The sequence below is a fragment of the Chiloscyllium punctatum genome, chromosome 14 (genome assembly GCF_047496795.1).
Source record: "Chiloscyllium punctatum isolate Juve2018m chromosome 14, sChiPun1.3, whole genome shotgun sequence".
Classification (NCBI taxonomy): domain Eukaryota; kingdom Metazoa; phylum Chordata; class Chondrichthyes; order Orectolobiformes; family Hemiscylliidae; genus Chiloscyllium; species Chiloscyllium punctatum.
In genome coordinates, this window is record NC_092752.1 from 13,186,740 (window position 1) to 13,210,122 (window position 23,383).

The 23,383-nt window shown below is 39.4% G+C and overlaps 1 protein-coding gene across 1 annotated transcript in view; it reads left to right on the forward strand.

The window, feature by feature from the left end:
* Positions 1 to 18,291, forward strand: part of hadh (hydroxyacyl-CoA dehydrogenase) — a 32,737-nt gene extending 14,446 nt beyond the window's left edge. Inside the window, exons 3-8 of the mRNA XM_072583908.1 lie at positions 2,702 to 2,859; positions 4,066 to 4,192; positions 6,345 to 6,434; positions 8,188 to 8,260; positions 12,996 to 13,112; positions 17,847 to 18,291. Coding sequence (XP_072440009.1) covers positions 2,702 to 2,859; positions 4,066 to 4,192; positions 6,345 to 6,434; positions 8,188 to 8,260; positions 12,996 to 13,112; positions 17,847 to 17,965 — 684 coding nt within the window. The 3' untranslated portion in view covers positions 17,966 to 18,291. The remainder of the gene's footprint in view (positions 1 to 2,701; positions 2,860 to 4,065; positions 4,193 to 6,344; positions 6,435 to 8,187; positions 8,261 to 12,995; positions 13,113 to 17,846) is intronic.
* The last annotated feature ends 5,092 nt before the right edge of the window (positions 18,292 to 23,383 follow it).

Sequence of the window (23,383 nt, forward strand, 5' to 3'; positions counted from 1 at the left end):
TGTAACAAGTCAGGGTAAAAGACCATGGTTTGTTCAACTGGAGCACATTAAGGTTCATGTGAGTCTGGGGGTTGAACACATAACCTGATAATGTGGAGTTAGGAGATGGCTTGAGAGTGGAGAAGGAGAACTAGGTGCTGGGGGTGTACATGTGAATTTTAATCTAATATCTGAGAGGCCACATGCAATGAAGGAAGCTGCAGGAACCAAGGAAGAATTGTTTAGGGAACTTTGGGGCTGAAAGTGAAAGATAGGGATTATTCCTTATTAATGGAGTTGCTTTGACTGAAATGATAGGCTACATTAAAAATGCGATTAAAGCTGGAGTGATGTAAACAGGAGGATGATCAAGAGTTTTGTAGACTGCACAGAAAACTGCACAGAGTTCTGGAAGATCAACAAGGCTATAATTCATTCAAAGTCTTTAAAGAGGAAAGAGAAATTGGAGCTCCAGGGCATCATGCACATGTATCTCCACATTGTCTTATGTCTAACCGTCTTCAGCTGCTTCATTAATGACCTTCACTCCATCATAAGGTTAAAAGTAAGGATATTCGCTCATAATTGTAGTGTTCAATATTCACAAATCCTCAGATATTGAAGTAGTATGCAGCAAGAGCTGAACAATATCCAGCCTTGGGCTGACAGGTGGTAAGTAACAGTCATGCCATACAAGTACTAGGTATTGACCATCTCCAACAAGAGAATCTATAACCATTGCTCTTGACATTCAATGGCATTAATATTTCCTGAATTCTCCCAGTATCGATATTCTGGAGTTATCATTGACCAGAAATTGAACTGGATTGGCCATATAAATACTGTAGCAAGAGCAGATCAGAGTCATGTAAGTGAGTTACTTACTTCTTGACTCCCCTGAACCAGACTATTATCTATGAGGCACAAGCCAAGAATGTGATGAAATACTCCCCATTTGACTGGGTGAGTGCAGCTCTGACAACATTCAAAAAGCTTACCACTGTCCAGGACAGAGACAGTTTGCTTGATTGGCAACATGTCCACAAACCGTCTCTGCCACCAACAACCATTGGTAGTATGAATCATTTATTGATTGCATACATTGCAGAAATTCACCAAGTTTCCTTAGATAGCACCTCCAAACCCAGGACCAGCACCATCTAAATCTAATACATATGAATACAATAACTTGAAACTTGCTTCCATCCTGACTTGGAAATATATTGCTGTTCCATCAGTATCACCATGTCAAAATCCTGAAACTCACTCTCTCCAACAGTTTTGTGAATGTATCCACATCACATGGACCGCAGCAGTTCAAGAAAGCAGCTCACTACTCTTTCTCAAGGGCACTTAAGGATGGGCTATAATGCTGGCCCAGCCAAAATCACCCACACTCCCCCAAATGGACAAGACAAGTTAGAGCAATAAATGCAGTATTGCCATGGTCTTTCAGTTGCAAATAACAAATTACAAAAAACCTTCTTCTACTTCCATTTCCTCTCCCTGCGTCCCTCAATGCGTGACCAAAATCAGGATTATCCTTTGTGGAAATAGATGTGTCTGAACTTTCATCATACTATGGCACTATTTCTTTGGTACTAATGTATTAAGTTAATCATAAATCACAATTCTTTTTGTGAAGGTTTGTTCAGACTCATTATAGTGCTCCATGTGTGGAATTGCGTGTTAATGGCTGTGACTGTCTCGTCTAAAAATTAGACTTTTTTTTCTTTTGATCTAAACTTCAAAGCTTAAAGTTTCAGCAGATTGAGTGTTTTAGAACAGCTGTAATTAAACTTTAAAACTTCCTCTGGTTGTAGTCTAACCCCACTTATTTTTAACCACCATAATAAATTGGAACAGGCGTTGTTATCTGGTTGTAACCATTCTCTTTAGACCAGTATGAGGGTTGTCTGTTCAAGCTGGTGTTAACATTGGCGTTCATGAAAATATTTCATTTCTACTTGTTTCTGTTCACAGCTGCAGAGGAAAGAATGTCTTGTGCAGCAGTTTTTCTTTTTAATGGGCCAACAAGTCTGCAGTCTCTTAGGAGACTCGTCTTCAGTTTAGTAACAGATTTTCTTCCCTGTGCAGATTGATTACTTTGTGTCCTGTTTATGCCCAGAGCTGCTCTGATAACATGGTGGGGAGCATCTTCATTCACATATATTTTGAGCTGAATTGCAGGCACACATGCAGTGAATGTTAATAGCAAGATGACACTTCCGAATCATCATCCAGGTCAGTCTGAAGAGCTGGCTTCAGCCGCTACTGCAGGATATGTATGCCCTAATAAGATCTAAGATCCGAGTACTGAGGACAGAGGCAGTATAGTGGCTAACATTCATAGAAAGGGAAGATTAGTTCCTATTTTACTCAACTTAAAATATATAATTGATGAATTACTTTAAAACATTCAGGATATTGTCTGAATGTAGATATTTTTGAGCTTATAAAGAGAATGAAAATCCACCAAGGTACAGGGCTCACACCTTATCCATCCCCATTACCTTCCTAAAATGTTTCCAGTAATGTTGTTTTAACCATTATACTATTTTGCAGTTAATCATTTTAGAACAAAACAATCAGTAACCCCACTTTTAAAGAATTGTTTATTGACAACACTTTGTCTCAGGGTTGGTGTTGAGGTTGAAACTGCCCATGAGTGGGGAAGCACAATTGGATCTTGCTGTTAATGACTGCTCTCTTCTATCACCAGGCTGCTGCAGAATTCGTGCAGGAGACTCTTCAGAGAATCAGTACCTCAACAGATCCTGTTTCTGCAGTGCACAGCACAGACCTTGTCATAGAAGCAATTGTGGAAAATATTAAAGTTAAACAGGAACTTTTTGAAAAACTAGATAAGGTTGCACCAGTGTAAGTATTTGAATTATATTCTACTGTGCCAGTAAATAAAGAAAGACTTACATATTATATATAGTGTCTTTCAGGATCTCAGGACATCCCAAAATGCATTGCAACTAATTAAATACTTCATTGAGATGTGGTCATCTTTGTAATGGGGCGCAGTGAATGCTCCACTATTGGAGGTGTTGTCTTTCTGATAAAACCTTAAACTGAGACCCACCCTCCCCTGGGCAGCTATAAAATGCCATGTGTAAAGCAGCAGGAGAATTACCCCCAGTTTCCAGACCAGCATCTGTTCCTTAAGAAAAACTTTCTGGTCATTGTATTATTTGTGGGACCTTGCTCTGTGGAAATTGACAAAAATCTGTCTTTGTGATAGTGCAGCACTCGCTAGGTACTGGCCATTAGTTTCAAGCTGGGGTTTTTTTTCCCTCAAGAAAATAAGCAATACCGGTTAGTTTGCTAAATACCTGGTAAATTTTGTTTATAAAGTGTCTTTTCTCTACGTAGGGGTTTTCAAGACTAGGTGGCATATGTTTTGAGGTGAGAGAGGAAAGATTTAAAAAAGACATAAGAGGCAATTTTTTTTTTACACAGAGAGTTGTTCATGTGTGGAATGAACTTCCAGAGAAAGCGGTGGATGTGGGTACAGTTATAATGTTTAAAAGACATTAAAATAATGACATGAACAAGAAATGTTTGGAGGGATATAGGCCAAGTGGAAGCAAGTGGGACTAGTTTAGTTTGGAATTATGATCAGCATGGACTGGTTGGACCAAAGGGTCTGTTTCCATGCTGTATGACTCTATAAGATGCTGATGAATCCCCAGAGGTGGTTGGAAAAGGGATTTTCATGTATGTCATTTTGATTTGTTAGTGGACTGATGAAAAAAAAGTTTCCCTAGTGTTTCGCAAATATGTCATTTTGTTATAGAGTAGGGCTATACTGATAATTCTCTGTCAGAAATTCTTGAGTTTTATAAATGCAGATGCTTCACTCTCAAATTAACATATTGCACTGTATGGACTTACATTTTATTATGTTGAAATTGTGCGCTGTGGTAAGAGGACGTCAAGTGAATCTTGAAGAGCTACTGAAAGTGATTAAACTTGCAGCAATGATTTTAAAATTTAGTTAGAATAGCAACTGAAAATCAGTAAACAGCCTTTTGTTGTTTTGAAGGAGTAATTCAATTTTCTTTGTTATCCTAATAGGGAAACCATCTTTGTTAGTAACACGTCATCATTGCCAATCACTGAAATAGCAAATGCTACAACCAGACAAGACCGGTTTGGTGGGCTCCATTTTTTCAACCCTGTGCCCTTGATGAAGCTAGTTGAGGTTTGTTTTATTTTATGACCAACAAAGAGATTGAAAGGAATTTATTTTAAAAACCTCGGGTAAAGTTATATTCCGTATTATCTGTTAAATTTAGCCAAGGAAGTCATTAGTCTGTTTTAATTAAAATATAACAAATAAGTTCTTACTAATGTCACTTGTTCAAGATTACAATATAGAAACAGGCCATTCAGTTTTAAGCCAACATTTTTAGGCTCCACATGATCCTCTATCACCCCTTTTCATCTAATGTTAGTAGCAAACCTTTCTGTTTCTGACTCCATTGTGTGCCTATCTAGCATCCCGTATATACTGTTTGCCTCAACTACTTCTTACATTAACATGTTTCACAATCTGACCACTCTCTATGTGAAGAAATTTCTTTTCCATTACCGATGGGTTTTACGAATAACAAGGTCACATTTATGATTTCTTGTGTGAACTTTCTGCAAGTGGTAGTGCTTTCTGTACAAATACCTCGTATCAAACTCCTTCAAAATTTTAAAGGCCCCTTTTAGATTACATTTCTCTTTTCCAGAGAAAAAAGCTCTAAACCTGTTTAGCTTTTCCTATTAGGTATATCCTCTAATTCTATTATCAGCCTTGTGAATCATTTTTGAACTTTCTCTAATGCCTTTTTTATAGAGCAGGAGGCCAAACATGTGCACAGAGTCCAAGTGTTGCCTAACGAATACATCTTCACACCTTTTGTCAATTGGAGTTACTACCCTTGACTTGTTTAGTCTCTATTTTGTAGTCACCATATATGGAGTAATAGGTTAACATCATGTGTTCAAGAGATCATGGTGGAATGATGATGTAATGTCATATGACTAGAGACATAGAGCACCTTAAGGAGGCACTTTGAAGCTCTTGTTGAATTTTAACTGTGTAAGATAGAAGCTCAATATATAAAAGGGTCTAGTTGAAATGAACAGACTTGAGTAGAAAGGCAATTAGGCCCCACGCGCACAAAAATAAGAAGATGAAACACTTTACATTATTTCTCTACCATTATACTCCCTCTGCAGAATATTCTTAATATTTAGTTAATTAAAACTCGGATGGATGAGGAAGGAATCACTGCTGTTTAAGTAACACATTAGATTACATGTTTGTTCCTCAAAAATATAGGATGTCTTCTCGTGAGGACAATTTTTTTGTTAAAAATTGATTTCAAGGACTGTATCAACTATCCACAACCTCGTTCTCCTTCCTTTCCTTTCAAATTCAAAAACAAATGGTGTGAAATGCAGAACACTTCAAGTGTAAATTATTTCACAACGAGCATCAGGTCAGTTTAATTTTAAAGCTTTGGCTTGTCCCAGAGATTTGCACTGAACATAAATCATTGAAGCAAACTATTTGGTCCAACTTGTCCATGCTGATGTTTAAATGCCAATGGGAGACACTTCTTACCCTAATGCGATATCCTTCTGTTTCTTTCTCCTTTATGTGTTTCTTTAGCTTCCCCATAAATACACTTATGCTGTTCATCACGGCTTCTCCCTATGTGGTGAATGTCACATTCTGACCACTCACTGAGTTCTTCTGAAATCTTCATTGAATCTATTAATGGCAATCTTATGGCACGAATTTTGATTTCCTCAATAAGTAGAACCATGTTCTTTACATTTAAGCTACTAAACGTTCTCAGAATTGGTTAGGTTTCTATGAGGTTATCCCCTTCCCTTCCCGCTCTTTCCTCAAGACAGGAGCCATAGGCTGTTCGGATCCTTTTACAATGATCATTTGTTCACCATTCTCTTGTTTGTTGCATTATCTTATATGGTTCTGTTATCTATTCCTTCTGTATTGCTTTCTACAGTTGTCAAACTATTCTTGAATTCCATGTCTGTTCTAAGCACATGCCAGAAAGGTGGGGTGCATAATTCCACACTGAATAGAAGACTTAATGGGCCAAACTAGCACTGCTAAATTTAAGTGCCATTTAAGATTAGTTTTTAACCAGTGTTACCTCTGGTATGCTCAGTTTTCTTCATCCTTGTAAATAGTTTCTCATTACATTTGTTTGCGAAATCTTTTTGTATCAATCGATTCTAGAAAATATTAGGGTTAAACAAGGAACTTGTTGAGAATGGGTTTTATGTTTTATTAGTTTTTAAAACCTATTTCTTGTAATTGTTGTGAATAGGTGGTTCAGACTCCAAAGACCAGCCAGCAGACATTTGAATCACTCATGAATTTCAGCAAAGCTTTGGGGAAGAAACCTGTGGCTTGTAAGGTAGATACTGCTTGGTTCTTGCTTCTTTGGCTAGTTTTTTTTTATTAACTTTGGATTCTATCCAGTTAGTGCAGTGGTAAAGAGATTGGTGCTTTCTCTTTTGGTGCCTGACTTCAAAGGCATCTCTGTCTGTTGTAACACGAGCTCCCTTTATATATGGCCTGTAAGTGTTGTATGCAACATCAGTTTGAGCAGTTACAATTCAATTCCTAGGCTTATAGGTTCTCAGTGCAAAAATATCCCTAATTTGTCAACCTTGCCTCAAAGGCCACCGTTTCACTGACACCTTTGAACAAAAAAATGTCAAGAATGCAAGTGCTTGCAAGTCATGAGGTGTGTCAATGTTTTTGAGGAAAAATTAAGACATAAACATAGATTCGGAGTTAAAACAGGAAGGGAAAGAGTACAATTCTCATTAAATCATAAACATAAGAGAGAACGTTCTACAACAGTTTTGAAAAATATATAACGGAGCAAGTCTAATCCATATCCTTCACTCTGACGTGTCTTCAACTATCCCCACTACATCACCCTGCCCCTACCATCCCCTTTATATGCAGCTCCCACCCACCCCCAGTCCTAAAGAAGAAGAAATGTCGACTGTTCCACCTCCTGATGCTGCCTGGCTTGCTGTGTTCTTCCAGCCTCCTGCCTGTTTACTCCTGACAGTACCTGCCATCTTTTGCTAATTCACGCCTGTGCTTCTTTGAACCCACACATGGGACAGGCTTGGAGGCGGGGCAGTGAGGTAGGGGATCCCAAAATGCTGTATAGGATCAGCTCTCAAATGCATTTGCACAGTAAAGGAACTTCCCAGATATTTTCTAATTGTCCTGTTGAGAGATGTTATTACATGCCTCTGGAGCAAGTGAAACCTAAACCCAGGCCACCTAGTTCAGAGGAAGGGACATTTCCACTGCACTGCATGAGCCCACTTCTAGGAGCTTTCCAAGGGTCAACCTAGAATTACAAATCAACTTGATAGTTCCAAAGAGATGAGCAACCATTTAAGATTCCCAATCAGTTTATTGTTGCTGATGAACCTTGGTATTCTATACAGTTTGAATACCCAATTTTCTCTGCCTTATTTAGTTCTGTGGTCCCAAGTACAAAATGCAAACTGCTCGCTTGCTCATAGAAAAGAAAGCTGTACTCCAATAGTTCTCAGATGAGTATTTGGATTTGTGCAATATATAAATTAATCACTATTTCTTTAATTACTGGGTCAAAATTCTGAAGCTCCCTCTCAGTTCTGTGTAGATATTTTTAATAAATCTGTTCAGACATGTTATGACACATAGGAGGAACTGAGCACTACTGATGCCAGAGATCAGAGTCGAGAGTGTGTTGCTAGAAAGAGCACAGCAGGTCAAGCAGCATCTGAGGAGCAGGAGAATCAACATTTTGGGCAAAAGCTCTTCCTGAGGATGGGCTGGATGTTATGACACGTGTCTGAGACAGGTGGGATTTGAACCTGGAGCTTCTTAATCAGAGGTAAGGCCATTGCCACTTGCCGCAAGATCCCTAAGCAGAAGTGTGTGTATGTACTTGCAGTAGATTGAAAAGGAGACTCACCACCATCTTCTCAATGACAATTAGTTGTTGAGGAACAACAAATACTGACTTTGCCATTTATGCTCACATCCCATGAAAGAGTTAAAATAAAGTTAGCCAATTTAGTGAGAGTCTTATAAGCATGAAAGCAACTTTCATATTGGTTGAAGGTTTTATTTAACTTACTGTCTCTCTGTAGGATACCCCTGGATTTATTGTGAACCGTCTACTTGTGCCATACCTGATGGAAGCTGTCCGGCTACATGAGAGAGGTAATTAAATTGAAAGATATTTTAAAAATACACATTTAAAAAATGTTTTGGAAGACTTATTTCAAATAAAGTGCACCTTTCCAAAATGAAGAAAGCAGTGTCTATTTTTCTCCTGTTGCACTGTATGAATGTTGTATGTTTTAATTTAACACAGGTGAAAAAGTATTTGATATTGTGTACCTATAGTCTCTGCCAAAACATACCCCTCTCCCGGCTAGCAGATAGTGAATTTAATAAGGATGTAAACTAGAATTAATTCTTCATACAAAGAATTCAACAAGATCTTTATTTTCTTGGAAGAATCCCTTTGACATTAGAACCTCATTAGAAGTGTTAAACTGTCTCCCGTTTTATAACTTTAAAATCGTTTATGGCAATTTGTACTTTCTGTGTCACCTGAGCCACTGGGAAGATATTCCATTGTCCTCATGCATTCACTTTAGATTGGCAAAACACTTCCCTGGTGATGATGCTAAAGGCAGTAAAATTGTTCGTCCAGTTTTTAAATGTCATATGAGACTGGATTAATAAAATGTTATAGCAAAGGTTTTTTTGTGTGCAAGTTTCAATTTCTGGCGCTAGTATGGCTATTGTTTAATTTTCAGTCTTAATAACAACCTTGGTATTTAGATTAGGTTTACATTTACATTACAATGTGGAAACAGGCCCTTTGGCCCAACAAGTCCACACCGCCCCGCCGAAGCGCAACCCACCCATACCCCTATATTTACCCCTTACCTAACACTACGGGCAATTTAGCATGACCAATTCACCAGACCTGCACATCTTTGGACTATGGGAGGAAACCGGAGCACCCGGAGGAAACCCACGCATCATTTTTGTTTAAAATTTTCCTGATATGTTATGCACACTTCTGATTCTTTTGCCTTTTGAGCAATCTGTAGTTTGATTTTACCTTGTAAGTTAAAAGCATTGATGTTGAGTTACTTCTTTACTGTCCCATTCAATGTGTAACAGATCTGTCAATCAAATCATGAGAGCTGTTAACTGAGATTGTTCTTCTCGAGCAGAGCTTCAACTGCAACGTGTACAATCTAGACAGTTGGGGGAAACAGGCGTGAGGTCTGAATTCAGGCTGAGATTATTTGACAAGGCAGGAACAGAAACTGAAAAATAGGAGATGATAAAGGAAAATTTCAGCTTGATCATAAAATTAGTGAGAAACTGAGTGAAGAATGATTATTAGTTCTTTTACATGCAATGAAAAAAATTGAAATCAACTAAATGAGAAGGTAATAACAAGTTGGGACAATCCTAATTTTACGTGACATGTTAAGATGTCTTATACCCTATGGAGGGAGGTGATGTGTGATAGTATTGTCACAAAAGTAACAATCTAGAACCTCAGGCTAGTGTTCTGAGGGGCATGAGTTCATGCCCATGAAATTTGAATTCAATTTTTTAAAAAACTTAGAATAAAAATTTTGCCTCGTGACAAACATATAACAACTGTTAACTGTTGCAAAAACCCACCTTGTTCACAAGTTTCCTCAAACAAATGAAATCCAGCCTATATCTGACTCCAGGCCCATAGCTGGTTGACTGTTAACTTCCTCGAGACAATTCAGGATGGGCGATAAATGCTTGCCCTAGTCAGCAGTGCCCACATCCCATGTACAAACAAAAGAAAAAGTTGTGCTTGGTAATGAGATACCCTTTAATTAACATTGAGTAAATTATGGGACAGAGTAAACAGAAAGAAAACACAAGTTCTCACTTTCAAAAAGTATTTTAAAAAATCTGGTTATATTGCATCTGGAATAATAAATTCGTTTCTGAGTATCACACCTTAGAAAGGTTGTCTTGGCCTTGGAGGGCTGCAGTGCTGAATCTCCAAAACGATGTTCATGCTAAAAGCATTAACTGTGAGGACAGCCTGTATAGGTTAGGCTTGTAGTTAATTTCATCAAGGTGTATTGTGATTCACCTCTGGGGCTGAAGCTGGTCCAGAGGTTGGGTCACCACCACTGGTCCACATGATCCTTAAGAGGCACTCCTTATTATTCCTTGACTGTTAGAAAATGAGTAGAGAACTTTAAGATGATCAAAGTAAAGTGGTAGGGCAGATAGAGAGAAACCGTTCCTTTCTTGGGGAATGCTGGGAACAATCGCACACCGATTTAAAACTGGAGCTAGGCTGTTTCAGGGTGTCAGTAGGATGTATTACCCACATTGGGTTGTCAGCTTTAAGCTCTTAAGATGAGGCCAATTGAAAATTTCCAAATTGAGATTACGAAATTGTTTTGTAATAGTATTAAGGTAAATGGAGTTAAGATGCAGATCAGCCATGAACTAATTCAGTTATGAGGGAACTTACGCTTGGAGGCAGAAGATATGGGTGAGATCCCAAATGAGTGCATTGTGTCAGTATTCACCCAGGAGAATGATATGGGGGATAGTCAGATTTGTGTGGAGCTTGCTAATATACTAGAGCATTTTGAGATCAAGAAAAAAGTGTTGAGTCTCAAATAGCATTAAGATGGATAAATCTCCAGGGCCCAATGGCATTTACCCAAGGTTCTCGAGAGGGACAAGAGAAGAGATTGCTGGGGCTTTCACCAAGATCTTTGTATCCTCACTAGCCACTGGAGAGGTCCCAGAGGTCTGGCAAGTAGCTAATGTTATTCCTCTATTCAAGAAGGGGAAATAGGGATAATCCAGGAAACTATAGACTGGTGAGTTTCATATCGGTGGTTGGGAAGCTTTTGGAGAGAATTCTTAGAGATAGGATTAACATGTATCTGGAAAAGGATGGCCTAATTAGGGACAGTCAGCACAGCTTTGTGAAGGGCAGGTCAAGTCTTAGCAATTTGATTACATTTTTCCAGAAGGTGACAAAGACAATCAAAGAGGCAAGAGTAGTAGATGTCTACATTGATTTTAGTAATGCTTTTGACAAGGTCCCTTATAGTAGACTCATCCAAAAGCTTAAGTTGCATAGTGATCCACAGTGACTTGGCTACGTGCATTCATCATTTACTTGCCCATAAAAGGCAGAGGGTAGTGTTTTTCAGGCTGGAGGTCGTGACTAGTGTTTGTGATATATATAAATAACTAGGATGATAATGTAGATGGGTGCGTTAGTAAATTTGTTAGATGATATAAAGATCGGTGGAGTTGTGGATAGTGCACAAGGTTGTCAAAGGATACAGCGGGATAGAGATCAGTTGTAGGTATGAGTGGAGAAATGGCAGATGGAATGTAATCCATATAAGTATGAGGAGTCAAATGTGAAGGAAAAGTATACAGTTATGGTAGGACCCTGAACAGACAGATGTACAGAAGGATCATGGGATTCAATTCTGAAGCTCCCAGAAAGTGGCCATACAAGTAGTTAGAGTGGTAAAGAAGGCATACAGCATGCTCGCCTTTACTGGCCAGGGAATTGAGTACAAGAGTCAAGGTGTCATGTCGCAGCTTCTAAGACTTTGGTTAGGCCACACTTAGAGTATTGCGTTCAGTTCTGGTTACCATATTACAGGAAGGATGTGGAGGCTTTGGGGAGGATGCAGAACATGTTTACCAGGACACTGCCTGGATTAGAGGGTATGAACTTTGAGGAGAGGCTCAAAAAACTCAGGTTGTTTTCTCTGGAGTGGTGGAGGCTGAGAGGAGACTTGATAGAAATCTATAAGACTATGAGCTGCATAGATAGAGTTGACTTTCAGAATCTTTTTCCCTGAGTTGAAACGTCTAAAACTAGGGGGCATGCATTTATGATGAGAGGGGGTAAGTTCAAAGGAAATATGAGGGGCAAGTGTTTTACACAGAGAGTGGTGGGAATGTGCTGCCAGGAGTGTTGGTGGAGGCACATATGATAGGGGCATTTTAGAGACTTTTAGCTAAGCACACACATCTGCAGGGAATGGCGGGTATAGACCAAGGGCAGGCAGAGGGAATTAGTTTAATTTGGCATCATGTTCGGCAGAACATTGTGGGCCGAAGGGCCTGTTCCTGTTCTATGTTCTATGGAAGAGGCTCAAGGGACTTTTTTCATGTATTCAAATCCTATGAAGAAAAATGGAAACTATTTCAGTAATGTATTCAAAGCTACAACAAATTGCATCATTTATTCCCTTGACACGCAGCATGAGTACAACATAAATGCTAATGAGGCATATAATATTTCTTCCAAAAACGTTAGTAGGCCAGATACCTATGAAAGTTACCAGTGATTTATAATATTTTTAGATATGAAATTGATAAATGAAATGTTTAAATAAATAGGTTGCTATCTCAAAAGGTAAGCTGGGAGGTAAAATATCCACAAAAACCAAGGCTTCTCCTGGATTTAATGGAAAAACAAATCTATGTTGCTTTCTGTTGATGATCAGCTGCCTTTTGGCCTTGATATTATTCCTGGGTGTTTATGAGATATCTAAAAAATTGGATTGTAATCAGCAGTAACTTCTTGACTGTGATAGCTTTTTGCCTTGCTGTAGAAAATAATAGTGACAGAGTTTTAACAAAAACAATGATGGTTCCAGTTTTCTCTGGGTTGTGCTTTTTTTTATTTTCTGATTGAACACAAATGACCTTATCTCTAAAATATGCAATAAAACAATCTTTGCATTGATGTGCTTTGAGTAGATATCTGATTAGGTTTATATATCGCTTGAAATGTTTTGGATCTTCATTCCCTAAATTAGTAGTTTATTTGGTTTCTTTTACTCTTAAAAGAAACTTTTACTTTTGCTTTTACTTTGTTTCTCAGGTCATGGATCAAAAGAAGACATTGACGTGGCAATGAAGCTGGGTGCAGGATATCCTATGGGTCCCTTTGAGTTACTAGATTATGTTGGACTTGACACCAGCAAGTTTATTATTGATGGTATGCAGAAGGAAAAATGTTGTTACTTATGTAGCCTTTGTCTCTAATTCATATTATTTAGCTGATTTCTTCTTTGTAGTTGAGTCTTGCCATGGCTATATTTTATGACTCTAGTCCACATTTGGCCTCTCCCCAATATTAGATACTCCTGAACTGTTCTTACTACAATAAAAGATATAGTGCTCAGCGAGTGAACAGTAGGTGGAGCTATGGTGAAGCAGAAATCCTCTTAAAATAAGTACTCTGGATCTATAAGAACAGAACACTACACAGACAGGCTATTTAGCCCACCATGTCTGTGCTGACCGTGATACCATTCCAAACTAATCCCATTTTCCTGCACATGATCTGTCTGTTTCTATTCTCTGCCTGTTCATATGTCTGTCTAAATGCCTCAAACTTTGCTAATGTATCTGCTTCTACCACCTCCCCTGGCAGTGCATTCCAGACTGTGTGTGTTACCCTCTGTGTAAAAAAAAACTTCCCTTGCACAACTCTTTTAAGCTTTTCTCCTTTCACCTTAAACCTATGACCCCCCCCCCCTCTAGTATTTGACATTTTCACCCCCAACTCTCCATCCCATCCATGCCTCTCATCATTTAATATACTTCTATCGGGTTACCCTTCAGCCTCTGACGCTGTAGCGAAAACAATCCAAGTTTGTCCCACCTTTCCTTATGACTAATACCCTCCAATCCAGCAACATTCTGGTAAACTGCTTTTGCATCTTGTCCAAAGCCTCACATCCTTCCTCTGGTTGGGCATCTAGAACTACACACAGTACTCCAAATGGGGCCCAACTGTTCTACTCCTGCACTCATCTGACTTTTTAAACCAGATAATAGGAACATAGGGACACATTTATAGTTGATCACTTCAAAGTTTTGGATAAATTTGGTAGCCTTATTCTTAATGACTAGGTGGAAATGGGTACTGCAGATGCTGGAGATTAGAATCAAGATTACAGTGGTGCTGTAAAAGCACAGCAGGACAGAAAGCATCTGAGGAGCAAGAAAATCGACGCTTCGGGCAGGACCCCTTCATCAGGAATCCTGATGAAGGGCTTTTGCCCAAAGTGTCGATTTTCCTCTTCCTCTGATGCTTCTTGACCTGCTGTGCTTTTCCAGACCACTCTAATCTTGACCCTTATTCTTAATGACTGTTGTGCCATTATTTTGGTAAAATGATCTTTATTTCCATTAATATTGGTCATGAGATAGTACATTGAACCACTTTTGAGAAAAGGAGGAAAAAGACTGGGCAGCAGGGTTTGTTTATTAAAAGTAGGTGAAAGCTGAATTCCTTGTGAATTAAGTTTCAGGTGCAGCTTACTGCATCTAATAGTGGAGCCTGCATTTGATAATCTCTTAAATAATCTTTATTTTCCAGCTGAGGTCAGTTGGTATAAATTGAAGATTTCATTCAGTTCGGGGCACACTTGATGCTAATGGGTTAATCTTGTAATTGCTGCTTTTCAAGATTTCTGTTTTTCTCTGTCCTTTGTGCTGACTCATCATGGGCTTTCGTTCCAGTATTTCTGATGTTGGGTGACTCCAGAATGGCTATTGGGACAATCTGATGATGGTCTCTGTTGCAGTAAATGCATCCTTTCCAGCCTTCTGGTTGTAATACTGTTCATCTGGAACAGCTGAGCAGCTTGGTGATCTAAAATGAAGGGTTTCCAAGTGCTTGAAACATGGTCATATTTAAAATTTGAAACAATTCTCAGACCGATTTAAAGGGAAAGGAATGTTTTAAACACAAGAACTCTCCCTAGACTTTCCTTGCTTTTGAAGATTCTTAGTTATGTAAAGCAGTGTAGTGACAAAGCAATGTGCATTGGAAAGGTGGAATATAAGAACAAACTCATAATCTCCGTAAGGTGACTTACTCTCTGTGCCATCAATGATTGGAAATATTTGAAGCTGAGGTCTCATCCATTATATTGAGAGAGCAACCAAAATGCTTCCCGGAAGCAAATGCAACAGGGCATAGAAGAAGCAGGCGTCAGTGATTTGTGTCAGGAAGAAAGCTGAGAGCATGGACTGGTCGTGCTACATAGATTAGGAGCCTATTAATTCTGACCAGATGTTGAAACCATCACAAATGTCCAAAGATGTGCAGGTTAGGTGAATTGGCCATGCTAAAATTGCCCGTATTGTAAGGTGCATTAGTCAGGGGTGAATGTAAAGAAATGGGTCTGGGTGGATTGCTCTTCAGAGGGTCGGTGTGGACTTGTTGGGTCGAAGGGCCTGCTTCCACACTGTAGGGAATCTAAATGTTAATTTATGTTGTATCTGCCAATTACAGATTGCTTCAACTGACAAATGCTGGTAAATATTTGTGCCACATAATTCAATTTGGCTTATTGTTCCTTTTTTGGGGAAGGCAGTATAGCCACAAAAGCAAACAGAGGATAACAAAGAGTGTAATAAGAAATGAGAGGATCAAATATGAAGGTAGGCTAGCCAGTAATATTAGAAATAATAGTAAAAGTTTCTTTCAGTACATAAGAAACAAACGACAGGCAAAAGTAGACATTGGGCCACTTCAAACTGATGCAGGGAGCCTAGTGATGGGAGATAAGGAAATAGCAGGAGAACTTAACAAGTACTTTGCGTCAGTTTTCACAGTGGAAGACAGGAGTAATATCCCAAAAATTAAAGGGTGTCACGGGGCTGAGTTGAGTATGGTTGCCATTACGAAAGAGATAGTGCTAGAAAAGTTAAAAAGTCTTAAAATTGATAAATCTCCTGGCCCCGATGGGATACACCCTAGAGTTCTGAGAGAGGTTGCTGAGGAAATAGCAGAGGCATTGGTTGAGATCTTTCAAGAGTCACTGGAGTCAGGAAAGGTCCCGGACGATTGGAAGATGGCTGTAGTAACCCCCTTGTTCAAGAAAGGATCAAGGCAAAAGATGGAAAATTATAGGCCAATCAGCTTAACCTCGGTTGTTGGTAAAATTCTAGAATCCATCATTAAGGATGAGGTTTCTAAATTCTTGGAAGAGCAGAGTCTGATTAGAACAAGTCAACATGGATTTAGTAAAGGGAGGTCATGCCTGACAAACCTGTTGGAATTTTTTGAAGAGGTAACAAGTAGGTTAGACCAGGGGAACCCAGTGGATGTGGTCTATCTGGACTTTCAAAAGGCCTTTGATAAGGTGCCACACGGGAGACTGCTGAGCAAGGTGAGGGCCCATGGTGTTCGAGGTGAGCTGCTGGGATGGATTGAGGATTGGCTATCTAACAGAAGGCAGAGAGTTGGGATAAAAGGTTCTTTTTCAGAATGGCAGCCGGTGACGAGTGGTGTCCCGCAGGGTTCGGTGCTGGGGCCACAGCTGTTCGCATTATATATTAATGATTTGGATGAGGGAACCGGGGGCATTCTAGCGAAGTTTGCCGATGATACAAAGTTAGGTAGACAGGCAGGTAGTACTGAGGAAGTGGGGAGGCTACAGAAGGATCTAGACAGGTTGGGAGAGTGGTCCAGGAAATGGCTGATGGAATTTAACGTGAGCAAGTGCGAGGTCTTGCACTTTGGCAAAAAGAATATAGGAATGGACTACTTTCTAAATGGTGAGAAACTTAATAAAGCCAAAGCACAAAGGGATCTGGGAGTGCTAGTCGAGGATTCTCTAAAGGTAAACATGCAGGTTGAGTCTGTGATTAAGAAAGCGAATGCAATGTTGTCTCTTATCTCAAGAGGGTTGGAATATAAAAGCAGAGATGTACTACTAAGACTTTATAAAGCTCTGGTTAGGCCCCATTTGGAGTACTGTGTCCAGTTTTGGTCCCCACACCTCAGGAAGGACATACTGTCACTGGAACGTGTCCAGCGGAGATTCACACGGATGATCCCTGGAATGACAGGTCTAGCATATGAGGAACGGCTGAGGATACTGGGATTGTATTCGTTGGAGTTTAGAAGATTAAGGGGAGATCTCATAGAGACGTACAAAATAATACATGGCTTTGAAAAGGTGGATGCTAGAAAATTGTTTCTGTTAGGCGAGGAGATAGGACCCGTGGACACAGCCTTAGAATTAGAGGGGGTCATTTCAGAACGGAAATGCGGAGACATTTCTTCAGCCAGAGAGTGGTGGGCCTGTGGAATTCATTGCCACGGAGTGCAGTGGAAGCCGGGACGCTAAATGTCTTCAAGGCCGAGATTGATAGGTTCTTGTTGTCTAGAGGAATTAAGGGCTACGGGGAGAACGCTGGCAAGTGGAGCTGAAATGCGCATCAGCCATGATTGAATGGCGGAGTGGACTCGATGGGCCGAATGGCCTTACTTCCACTCCTATGTCTTATGGTCTTATGGTCTTTATGCAGGTTGACCACTGTGAGTGCTGATCAGAATTGAGTCCTGCTGTCACTGGATTGCAGCCATCAATACCCAAATCAAGGAAACCACACACACCCACGCAAGGTTTTATTTTACATGAACTTGTTATATTTGCTCCAGTGAAGCTATAGGTCATTTTTGTCCAAAATACAGACGATGTATGAATCCAAATTGCAGAGGTGCAGCAGTTGTGAATTTCTGTCATCAACCCACTAAATCTCTTGATTGTAAGTTTAGGCTGCGATTTAATCGTTTAGGGCAGTTCAGACAAAGCAATGCAACTTTCATGAATTTCTTTATTTTTTTTCTGTCCTCCCTGAGCGACACCAAAGGGAAGTGTTTTTAAGCATGTCCCATCACTGATTGTAGACAATTTTCCTCCAACAGGATGGCATGAGATGGATCCAAGCAATCCCTTGTTTAATCCAAGCGCTCTATTAAATAAACTGGTGGATGAAGGAAAGCTGGGTAAAAAGACTGGAGAAGGCTTCTACAAGTATTCCTAGAAGACGAGATGTCTTGCTGGTGCATTTTTTTCAACACTAAATCATGCAAGCAGCCAGACTGTTGCCTTGGTGCTTAAGATTTCTGCTCTGACACTTAATTGATATGTACACTGTAATATTAATATGTTTGCCAACTGGATAACGCTGACCCAGCTTGATACAGTGATTGTGATAATATAATCTGTAAAACAAAGTTATTTTTAAAATTAATTGCTTCTCGGCAAAGAAATGCCTTAAAAATTATTATACATACAAAGATATTTTTGTTCTTCTTATTGATACACTTGAGCTTAGTTTCAATTTGTAAAATCTTTTTCACTTGTTAATAAAATGTCACTTGAATTACATAATGCAGTTTCAATTTAAATTGGCATTGTTATTTCTGTTTGCTTTGTGTGTTGCCTAATTCCCAGGATTCATTTAATCCTCAAATGAAATGAAATGACAAATAACCCTCCCACCCCTGCCTCCTTTTATCCACAACCAACCATCTTCTTTAAACGTCTTGTCCCTGCCTCTTTGTTCTCAACTCCAACTGAGTTATTTTGGTTTCACTGCTGTGCTGTGTCTGCTTGCTATCATCTCTTCTTCCTCAAACAGACCACTCTTTCAGAGTCTTTGAGTCTTTTACTGTCTCCCAAATCAGTATTCACTGTGAGTGCCTCAAACAGGGTCATTTATCTGATTTGGCAATGTTATGTTATCTTCCAGAATATAAGAAATTGGATGTGAATGTCATTGTATTGAATAATCCATTTGACGTTTATTCCAGCTAACTATTATGTATTTGCATTACATTCCTCAAGCACATAAGTATCTGTGCTAATATTAATCTAGTAGGTTACAACAGATATGCAAGCTTTCAGTTATCATGCTTCAAATAATCCAAGTTAGGGTTGAATAGGAAACCTTTACATTACACTGATGATAGCATGAGCATATCTCTTAAAGGAATACCTGACAAACTGATGCAACGCATCTTTCCTACAACTTTCCATTCGAATCATAGTTCTGGTTAGGCTCAAGATATTGTAAAACTCATCCGAGGTTGGTATTTTGGAAGCAGATGGCATTTTTAAAGAAACACTTGAAGGGTGATGCAAAATGGTTCTAATGTAGGAAATCATTTGATTTGTTTGGGGACAGAGTGGTTAGCTGAGTGTTCAACAGGAGGTCGAGAGTAAACGGAGTGAGATAATTGTAGGGAGAAGTTTGGTTGCTGTTTTCTGCCTCTGGTAATTACAGCAAAAGGCAAAGCAAGGAAAGCCCAGTGGATTTGTCAGGAATGACTGAAGAAATGCCTGAGCTGGCAGCAGGGGAAGGAAGGAATCAAGAGGGTAATATTGGGAGGGAGCAGACTTCAGAGAAAGAGACAGTGAAGAAAATATGGAGTAAACTGAGAGTTAAGCTCAAGGATGGTAGAGAAGCTTGCATTCAAAGTGGCAACCTATCTGCACAAGTAAGTGAACGCAGGATATTGGTCTCAACAGAATAGCACAGACAAGGAGAGGTCTTTATATAAACAATGTGTTGTCAGAGTATTTAGAAATACATGATCAAACAGAGTCAGCGTGATATCATGAAGGAGAAATCATGCTTGACGAGGTTGGAATTCTTTGAGGAGGCAATGAGCAGGATAGCGATGGGTTTAGTTTATTTGTTTCTTCAGAAGGCCTTTGATAAGGCATGACATATTCATCTACCTAATAAAATATGACTCCATGGTTTTGGAGGTGGTATATCAGCATGGATAGGGAATTGGAAAACTAACAGAAGACAGAAGGTTGGGGTAATGAGGCTATTTTCATGATGGTAAACTGTAACTATTAACAGATTTCAATGCTGGGGCCACAGTGAATTACAATATATAATAACTGGGATGGGGAAAGTGGATGCACTGAAGCCAACTTTGCAGGTGACACAAAAATAAGTGGAATAGCTGGTAGGTTAAGTGAGTGGGCATAAAATTGGCAGGATGGAATATAAAGTGGGAAAATATGAGGTGATGCATTTTTGCAGGAAGAATAGAGGAGTGAAATTTAACTTTAATTGTAAAAACGACAGCACCGAGGAATTTGGAATCCTCGCACTTAAATTTTAAAAAGATAACATCCAAGTTAAGCAGGTAGTAGGGAAGACACGTGTAATGTTGATCTTTATTCAAAAGAAACGGAGTACAAAAATAGGGGAAGACTCGATAAAACTATACCAGGCAGAAATCAGACCACAACTGGAGTACTGCTAGCAGTTTTGGGGCCCCTTGTCTCAGGAAAACTATACTGTCATTGCAGGAAATCCAGAGAAGGTACCAACCCTGATTCTAAATATAGAGGGACTGCCTTATGAGGAGATGTTGAGTAGATTGAGACTGTAGTCATTGAAATTTAGAAGAAAGAGAGACAATCTTATTGAAACATACAACATTCTTAGCTCATTTGAAGGAAGTATTTCTTCTCTCAGAGGATAGTGAATTTGTGGAATCCTTTACCACAGAATACAGTAGAGGCTGGGTCATTAAATATATTCAAGGCTGAGATAGCTGAGATAGAAAATCTAGAGTTATGGGGAAAAGGCAGGGAAGTGGAGTTGAGGATTTTCAGATCAACCATGAATGGCAGAGCAGATTTGATGGCTGTATGTTCCATTTCTACGTCTTATGGTCTCACTGTTTAATGATGATTATTGGATCAGAAGCCACAAGCGGTGTTGGGAGGAGGGGGTGGGTAGAGAAAATGTACCACAGCCATTTGGACAGATCATTGTCAATTCCCTCCAACATCATCTGACCAATAAACACATCTTTCAAATGGATAATTCTTACCATTACATTCCTAGGTGAGACTTGCATCGCACACAGCACCTGACCTTTTGTTATTTTCTTGAAGAAGGTCAGGAGATGCAATTTCCACCATTGATCTCCTTCTACACTATTTCCAGTGTCTGTTTTAACATTTGATTCAATCATGGGATAGGAACATTGCTGGCTACATTAACATTCATTACCCATTCCTAATTAACCAGAGTGCAAGTAAGAGTCAACCACGTCGTTGTGAGGCTGGTATCATATGTAGGGCAGACCAGGCAGGAATGGCAGATTCCCTTCTCCAAAGGGCATTAGCAAACCAGAAAGGTTTGCATGGTTGACATTGGGTTGGTTTTATTTAAATTTCTAGAGTTTTTTAAAATTTATTTTTATCTAACACGGTGTGATTTGAACCCATGCCCTGGAATATTTGCTGAAGATTTTGGATCGCTAGCCCAGTGACATTGCCACCACCTCCCAGTTGCAATCGCCACAGTTCCTGGCTGAACCAAAGTTTACATCTTCTTCAAGCAACCTAGTGCAGTGCTTCCCAAACTGCATCTCACCAAACTCATCTGGTGTATTGCTGAATGGTTTTTGTAATGATTAAGTAATTTTTATTTAGTCATGTAAGTTTATCAACACTTTTGATAAATCTTTAAAATTTCAATTCTGATTTTTTATGTCCTTGAAACCCAGTAGGATAGTAATTTGTGTCTTGTCGTTGTCAGAAGGCCTGCCATATAGACTTTCGCATATAGCCACATTGATTTCTTGGCCAGTTGCTAGGCATTGATCATGTAACTAGGAGAAAGTGAGGATTGCAGATGCTGGAGATCAGAGTCAAAAAGTGTGGTGCTGGAAAAGTACAGCAGGTCAGGCAGCATCTGAGGAGCAGGAGAGTCGACGTTTGGAGCATAAGCTTTTCATCGGGAATGTCATGCAACTGTCAATTACATCAGCAATCAAAAGTGACACCATCTGGTCATTCTGATGGTGTTATTCATGCATGATTGAAATTTTGGTTTCCATTTACAGAACGAGGAGTAATCTGGTTTAACTTCATTGATAGTCCTTGATCGGTGTTGTTGATGTATCATGGTTTGCAAAATAAATTTTTGCAGTGAAAAACAAGTTTTTTTTAAAAAAAAGGTCAGCTAATAATACGCTAAACAACAGCTATAATTTAAATTAGGAAGTCCAATCTCTTTTGGAGTGAGGGCCATATCAATTAAAAGGCAATAAATGACAGACAACATCTATATTAATCTATTTTCCATTTCGTGGAATTGCAGACTGTAAGATGCATTGTACACCATGTAACAGTGTTAACAAATATCATGTGAAAACCATGAACACTGTGACCACAGTGTGTTAGGTACAATGATTAATGTAAGGTGAAGCTGAGACTTTGACTTCAATACCTAGGTGATGTCAGATTCGAGATTTCATGCTTAGAATATCAGCAGGATTGGTGTTGGTTAAGGTCTCAGGCAATTCTTGTTTAAAGTCAACATTAGATAATCTGTTCACAACTATATGTCAAACCAGAAAAAGTCAGGTTTTTGTTTTGCATGTCGTCTCAATTGCAGAAATCACCTCTTGTCCAGACACATGTAGATCTCTGCCAAAGGAAGCTGTTGATGCTGGCTGCGGAACATATCATTAGGCTGTGGTTTGGACAGTCCTGATTTATATAATAGTAATCGTTGCTTGTTTAACATACAAGTGGCAATCTGTAAAAGGCTCCATCTCATATACTAGTTGGAAACAATGCCACGGTTACATGCACGTTGTAATGAAACTTGTCCTTAAAGCACCCACTCACCCTCAAAAAGGATAGGTTGCCTCAAACAGTTGACAGAATGCAAAGGCAAGCTCTCTCATGAGCAGAAGTATGGGATGATGCATTAGGAGACCAGTTACACTGTTACTGGATTCATTGCCAAGGCCAAAAAGCCTCGTACAACTGCTGAAACTCCATTCTGTCATGCTTGCCAGAAAATATTTTGCACTCTGATAGGCAGAGAGGCAGTAAAAGAGGTGGAATGACTTCCATCTTCGAATAATACCATTGAAGACATGTAGCAGAAAAGAAACAATGTTCAAGGCTCCAGAAAATTCAAGCATCAGGAAAGATTTCCCTGCAACATTGACAAATCTGCAGACATTGATGGTCATACGCATCTGATTGCAATTGCTTGGTTTGCAGAAGAGGGCAACTTGAAAGAACTATTCTGCACGGAACTCCACAACAAGCAACAAGGCAGGAAAAATATTCAGAGTGACAATGACAATTTCAAAACAAATGGCCTTATATGGCAGAACTGTAAATGGGTATGCACTGGTGGAGTGACTACAATGGCAGGGCATGAGAGAACTGTTTCAATGTACAATGTGAAAACCCAGAGGTCCCAATCACTCATTGCTTTCCTCATAGGGAGGCTGTCCTGTGTTGTGGCTTGCAAACCGAGTTGAAATCAACACTAAATGAAGCTGTAAAAATTGTCAACTTCTTCAAATCCAGGCAACATTAACAATGTTTTCTCTTCTATGCCAACAAATGATAGGAGAACATCGATGCCTTCTCCTTTATACTAACGTTAGCTGTTCCT